This window comes from Melanaphis sacchari, unplaced genomic scaffold (assembly GCF_002803265.2).
Source record: "Melanaphis sacchari strain LSU unplaced genomic scaffold, SCAv2.0 Contig20_pilon_pilon, whole genome shotgun sequence".
Classification (NCBI taxonomy): domain Eukaryota; kingdom Metazoa; phylum Arthropoda; class Insecta; order Hemiptera; family Aphididae; genus Melanaphis; species Melanaphis sacchari.
In genome coordinates, this window is record NW_020271042.1 from 7,074,242 (window position 1) to 7,081,941 (window position 7,700).

The window sequence follows — 7,700 nt, forward strand, 5'->3', positions numbered from 1 at the left end:
TTTTCATGAAATGGTCACACTAATTTAACATCGTGTAATTTTTTTCACAATGTGGTCGTTCACTTTGTGTACTGAAAATTGAAATACAATATTTATTACACACGTAAATGTACAAGCTTTAATAAACATAAATGTAAGTTATTTTTATCTAAAGAACACGTAAAGTTTGATTATATCCGTTAACTAGGTAGGTACGTGACACGTGTCCATATAAAATAAAACAAATACTATCTATATTCTATACGACTATTATACTGCAATTACCGGACTATCCGAAATGTGTAGATAATATTTTATTAGTTTTGATAAAAGTCATAATAGGGTAATGTCATACCAGTATTTTAGTTATACTTTGATGCTCAAGTTTTTAGTAATTGCTGTGTGGATCATTCGATCGTATTCTATTACAATTATCTACTGTATTCTATCTCTACGTAGTATATTAAAAATGGATAACTTTAATGAAAAAACTTTAGGAAGAAATAAATTTGAATTTTAACAAACTTTGAAAATTGTTTAAAAATCAATGGCTTACCTAATTCAAAGTTTTAAACGCTAAAATTATTTTTAATAACTTATTTATAAAATATATCTTGGAATTTAAAAAAAAAAAGAGTTTTTACATTTGTTGATTGGTCAAATAGACGAGTTACACTATGTATTATAAGTAAACAAATAAATAAACTTAGTAGGTATAATGTATATGTAGGTACTTACGTTAATTTAGCGTCAGTAATTTCCAAAATTATCGACTCGATTTTTTCAGATGTATATGGCTTTTTACCAGGCTTATCCAAATAATATTTATCCATTTTTTGGTAAAACTCAGTTTTTTCATTAAAGTTATCTATTTTTAATATACTACGTAGAGATAGAATACAGTAGATAATTGTAATAGAATACGATCGAATGATCCACACAGCAATTACTAAAAACTTGAGCATCAAAGTATAACTAAAATACTGGTATGACATTATCCTATTATGACTTTTATCAAAACTAATAAAATATTATCTACACATTTCGGATAGTCCGGTAATTGCAGTATAATAGTCGTATAGAATATAGATAGTATTTGTTTTATTTTATATGGACACGTGTCACGTACCTACCTAGTTAACGGATATAATCAAACTTTACGTGTTCTTTAGATAAAAATAACTTACATTTATGTTTATTAAAGCTTGTACATTTACGTGTGTAATAAATATTGTATTTCAATTTTCAGTACACAAAGTGAACGACCACATTGTGAAAAAAATTACACGATGTTAAATTAGTGTGACCATTTCATGAAAAAGTGACCATATTGTGAAATATTTTCGAACTTCACGAAGTGTAAAAAATCTGTTTCCATTTCATGAAATGGTCATCTTTTCATGAAAAGATCAATTTCATCAAGTGGCTACGACATATATATATATATAATATATATATATATATTAATTGATCGGCAAGTAGTTTTATATGTCTACGGGCCAAGACTTTTAAATTTAGATTATGTTAAACGATAACCACAGACGGGTAGTTTTCCGTAGTGAAGTATAGCACCACGATTACGACTAGCTCATAATAATATGTATTAGAAAACGCTGTCTCGTACTATTACGTACCACGCGTAGTGATATCATACGTAATGTATTGGCACCACACGCGAAGACAGAAAAAAAAATGCTAAACCAAAACTTCGCGTGTCGCGTCTAGACTCGCACTCCAGCCCTCCCCCGCCACAAAAACCCAAATCGTAGTCGTACTTAAGCGGAAACTGCCCGCTCTGTTTACCGACACGGGATGGTAGCACTGTATTGTTGTGTGTTTGGTTTCGGCAGCAGGGCGTCCGGTTCGATCCCGACATGCCGCAAACCATACGGCTAGAATTCGCTAAAAGCAACACGAAGGTTAGCAAGCCAAAACAGCCCGCCAACGCAAACGTCACGCCCAACACGCACCAAGGCCTGATGCACCCGCTCACCGGACGTAAGTACCTGCATATCTCGTCAACTTCCTCGGCACCGACGATCTGTCCCGTCCGCCGCCATGACTAGTTTATCATATTATACTATACATACTATTGTAAGTCTTTTAAATATTTTTTTTTTTGGGGGGGGAGGGGGGAGAAGAGGGCGAAAGCCAAAAAACAAAACAAACTATTTCTAGTAAATACCGACGGGAATGTAGAGAAGAAAGCGGAGATATTTATGTCTTATATCGGAGCTGTACGCAGAAATAAGCCACGGTGGACGATCGCGTGTCTCTATCGGTTAATATCATATTATTATACTGTTTCAACCGAGTAATTTCGGTTCACGACTTTAGAAGATATGTCCAAATGATTATTTTCGTCTACTCTAATGGTTGTATGCAATTCGGCTGCTACTCGGAGAAAACTCTCTTTACTCGATTTTTTTGTTTTTACAACTAATCAAGCTATACATAAAACTTAATTCACGTATAAAACTATAATGTATATACAAATAAAAAAAAAAACTTTTAAACGTTTAATACAATGTCATAACTGTAGAGTTTAAAATGTAATAGTCGTTAAATTATTTTATTACATTTTCACGCAAATAATAAATATACCCTGAACATGCGCTCTTCTTAAACAGTGTGGGTGTAACTTTATCTTCGAATTGAATACAATCTAATACTTATACTCGGTCTATACGCGCTATCCGACTTCCCATCGCCATCGCTCCTCTTTCGCTGCTCCTCACCACACACCCTCACGAATACCACCCCTTACCCGTGATTTCTGACACATACGTCTTATAATCCATCGTCGTAAAATACTCGTATTTATTTGTCTTTATCACCGTTTAGATTTAGGCACCCCGTTCTTCACCGGCGCTCCAGCAGAGTTATGGCATCATCCGTTGGCGTACGCTGATATGCCAACTGCAGCCACGGCCACGGCTCTACAACACGCAGCTCTCGTCCATCCGGGGCTACATCCACATCCTCAACAGGTAGTGTGTGAAATCTTAATTTAAGAATTAAATTTAAAATAATTTCGCTACCGCATAATATTATAACGATATTATACCGACACTTGTGCTAGCCTGTCATATTGTAACCATTGTATTACTGTATACGAAACGACGTCGTCGCCGTATTGTTGTAATGTAATTTAGTGTAGGTATGCTTCGCTTTTAATTGAAAGTACGTGTACGTCGAGAACGCTGCATTAAATACTCGACGTAAATCTACATTTTAAGCGCACAAACATTGAATCGTGTTGGATACTGATAGGGTTCCATTATATCATTTTCACGGCAAATGCGAATCATGTTTTGGCGCATAATAATATGATTGTGGCAATAAGTGATCTTGCCGAAAACAATACTTAACAATTTTAAATAAAATAAGAAAAACATTGCAACGCAAAGTTAAGAAATTGTGTTATATTTTTTTTATTTTTTGTAAATACGTTTTGATGATCTTGTTATAAATTTAGAAAATAAGTTTTCCCATGATTTTATTTTTTAATGAACTTATAAAATATTAACGTATAAATACATTTTCATTGCATTCGGTTCGGATTTTCCAGTCGTTGTCTAGTGTCTACATATAAATTACTTGAAAAATATTAGAAATAATATAAACCAGGATAATATAATTTAAAATATCGCTTTTTGCCCAGCTATTATGATGTATCAGTTATCTTTATTAATTTATTTTTGTTTTAAACTTTAACTAAATAAATCTAAAAAGAAAACCATTTCATTACAATTATATACTTCAAATTATTTTGTAATTTTTAGTTCTCACCAAATTTATCTATAAATTGTTTTTTGAAAGTTTTCGTTCTCGGAATAATTTGTACAATATTGATGGAAAATTTGGCAGTAGTTTTCAGGAAGTGGGATAATTAACAATAGCACATACAGTTTTCATCACGAATCATGATCATTAATTGTTGTAATACACACTTATCAGTTGCGCATATACCTATATAATATTCTTCTTTCTTTTTTTCTTTCATCGCGAATTACGATGTATGGTGATATAATTTTGCTTTACTTACTCAGTGTGGAGCAAAAAAATTATATAATTAACCGATAATTATATTTAATAAAATTTGTATAATTTAAATTTTAAAAATAAGATGATGTATTATTGATGTTAAAATAAGCAAAATTTTAATTTGTAAAAAAGCTACAGGTAATGAAATTATTCATATTTCAGTTATTAAATTATATTCATAATCATAATCAAAAAATTCAATCATTATACGTACATATATTGAAATGTATAAATTTTAAATTAAAAATAATTTGGCTTTAACCCTTATGGGCTTTAATTGTCGGTTAACTATATAGTTGTTTCCATAACTACCTGTACGGATATAGTTTTACTAATGCAATTTAACGATATAGCTATTAAACATTGAAATCCGTTTGCTGCATAAAATATTGGTATTTAGCTACTATATCATATATACCATGCTTGCTGTGAAAATAGAACTACAGCAAGTCCGGAAAATTTGCACGGCATGTTCGGCCTAATATCTTCGGCAGAGACATCGAATGGGAACTTACGGTTTCATACACGTTACAGTGTTATGATAGGCAGCTTTAGCGTAGTTAGTATAGTTATCGCGGACACGGTAGCACTGCACTTTGGCGAAAATGTCTTGCCCGTGGCAGCCAACGGATCGGCTGTTTAGTGTCGCAGACGTCGTGTTCTGGTATGTACCAGAGGTAACCAGACCGGCACAAAGGCCATCTGCGTCATTTCGTCGAGACTTGCGTGCAACGGTACACCTTCGCCGAGAAGACTGGAACAGTTATCATTATGCAGCAGCGACTGCATTCGCATCACGCGTTATTGCTTTGCACATTTTTTTCTTCCGCCGCCACCGTGTCCGAGACCATATTATAATATCATAAGAATTTCATCTTATAATGATCTATTAGATGTTGTCGTGTGTGTATGGTGTGTGTAGTGTAGTGTTTTGGTATGATCGCGCGCGCTACATATGACGGTGTAGTTGTAAATTATATAGTTTAGTCTTAGTAAAGTCATGTGCGCGCGTGCGATGAGAAAAAAATAAGAATTAAATCAGAAAAAAAGGAATGAAACGGACAAGAGACGATTTTATATAGTTATTTGTGTAGCTTGCGGTGAAGGTACTATGCGTAATAAAATCATATTAGGATTGGCTCGTTTTCAGCCGACGTTGACGCTGGGCCCACATGGCCTTCCGTTCCTGCCCTCCCCCGCACTGCCCTCGCCGCCCAACCAGCAGCAGCCCCAGCCGCCCTGTTCCACGCTGTTCGTCGCCAACCTTGGGCAGTTCGTGTCTGACCACGAGCTTAAAGACATTTTCGCCAGGTCAGTAGTCAGTAAAAAAAAACAAAAAAAAAAAAAAAACGAAAAACACAACAAAACCATACCGTAAACAACAACTATAACATTATATTAATATATTATGTATAACTGTAATTACCTACGAGTACGTTTTTGTTTTGTCAATGTTTTGTGTGTGTAAGACATCAAGGCGCCACTTTAATATTGTACAATGTAGATAACAACGGTCTCGAAGATGATTTGAAATTGTATTTTGAGTTTTCGTGTTATTGTAAAAATATAATATTTATTTTACACGCACGCGGAGTCTTTATCACTATATTATAATATAATACAAATATCAATTTAATGTGTACTAACAATGTTTAGATGTCTAATACGTTTTTTAACGCGTCTTGTATAGGTAATACACGTGACATTCGGTGTAGTTACCGCAAGCGAAATAATATGGTATCATACATATTTGGAAAACTGTACGCAATATGATTATGATAATATTACGACTTTACGAATACGCGACTTTGGTGTTTGTCTTTCGCGTGAGACGTTTTATTTTTTTGATCGCTTTGCAGGATTCGCACACGGCTGACGTGACGTTAATAATCAGCGCAAAACGAGCTTTGCGCGAAATTTACCATTACGATATAAAATTATATTATATTGCACTCGTATTCTAAGTATTCGTCATTACAATATGATTTACCCACAGGTGAGGTTAAATTCTTCGGAGCCGGTGTTATCTATAATATATATATATATTATACCGTACAACACTTTGTATGGTTCCTCTGTATATAATATCAAGTGCATATATTATAATATAGAGTTAAATGTAGTCGCATTGTGTGAGAAAATTGTTTAATTCACGTATTTATAGTAAACATTGACGTCATCACATGGTTTTACAGTATATATAAAAATATATTATGTATGTTTATAAACACTTATGCATAGTATTTAGGATATATTATAAGATCCAAGTTAGCCCGAGAAAAATGACAGGATTTTTTTTATTGTTTTTTTCAAATATAGAACGAGTTACAGTCAGTCAAAGCAGACGTTTAATTATTGGCCGACCGCCTATAAATGAAGACATTGATAAACGTATTTCTCTATACCCATGTACATAAGAAAACATATTATAAGGTGAGAAGGTGGAGGGCACAAAAAATTGCTAGGCACAATATAATAATATAATACCAATATAAAGCGGCGAGGGGGGGATTTTTTTTCATGACACGTGGACGAGATCCTCAAAAGAGATAGACATATTATTTTAGAGTCTTTATTCGATTTTTTTCTATTCTTATTCACAATGGGGTTACACGTGTGGGATAGACAAGTACATAACTGCACGCAAACACAGAAATCGATAGACGCGAGCTTAAAAGAACTAACAAAATAAAATTTAGTATTCCTCTCCCCACTACTAGGTACTCACTCGCAGTACTATTCACTCCGTCAAACTATAAATAGACTAAACAATATTTAATATATTTTATATTTATTTAGAGGACCAGTCACAAAAACATTGAAAAATTAACAATTTCTAATTTTTTTTTTTTTTTTTACAGGGAGTATGCTGGCCAAAAGAAATTGGACAACGTCAATTTCACGTATACTCACATGCAGTTGAACAACACCTGACAACTACAAGATAGACCACCAGTACCTGCCCAAGTCTAGAAAACTCGCGACACGACAAAAATAACCTCCCAAAACCCTAAAGAAAAAAATCTTATTTAAATTGATTTGAATTTGAAAAAGAAATATTATTAAATAATTGCTAGCTTAAAGCTTCTTAAGCTGTTGTACAAAGCAGTTACAATTTCCTTGTACGCCTGTAGTGTTTATAAAACATACCTATTCATCATATTTATATTATATTTAGTGTACCTAATTCCTAACTTTATTCCCTAAGCTTTTAAACTAATACCTAAATAATCGTCCTATTATGCTTTTTTTAGTGGGTAGTGTAAGATCTTAAGACTCATCAAATCTGTGATTGTTTCTCATGTATTTTTTTTATCCTAAAAAAATTGCCTATTCTCGTTTAGGCGTGGTTCAGATATTAGCAATAATAATTACTAATGACACAAAAAAAAATTAAAATTAAAATTAAATAAATAAAAATGTAAGCGCGCTCATATACATTCACTAAATACATATCAATAATGCTTTGAAAAGGGATTAACGTTAAACATTGTAAATAATTTTATAAAAGACTAAGTCTGCTGGGATGGTTAGACGCTAACAGACTGCATGAAGTCGATCACATAGGGTCGCGCGCGATCCGTATAGCTTCAGTTGGTCTGTGACGGTGTCCAAACCGAGGACGGTTTAGTCAAAAAAAAATATATATAAATATATTATAAAACAAATTATTA

At 33.2% G+C, this 7,700-nt stretch overlaps 1 protein-coding gene across 4 annotated transcripts in view; it reads left to right on the forward strand.

Annotated features, from left to right (window-relative positions):
• LOC112593529 (protein couch potato) overlaps positions 1–7,186 on the forward strand; it is a 54,815-nt gene extending 47,629 nt beyond the window's left edge. Inside the window, exons 5-9 of one of the 4 annotated variants that reach the window (XR_003114601.1) lie at positions 1,830–1,977; positions 2,824–2,969; positions 5,177–5,337; positions 6,346–6,459; positions 6,888–6,975. Coding sequence is in view for 3 of the 4 variants with exons in the window: in XM_025337947.1 (XP_025193732.1) it covers positions 1,830–1,977; positions 2,824–2,969; positions 5,177–5,337; positions 6,888–6,960 (528 nt within the window). In the remaining variant the exon portion in view is untranslated. Of the gene's footprint in view, positions 1–1,829; positions 1,978–2,823; positions 2,970–5,176; positions 5,338–6,345; positions 6,460–6,887 lie in introns of all 4 variants that reach the window. The other 3 variants (XM_025337948.1, XM_025337947.1, XM_025337949.1) reach the window with 3 other exon arrangements.
• The last annotated feature ends 514 nt before the right edge of the window (positions 7,187–7,700 follow it).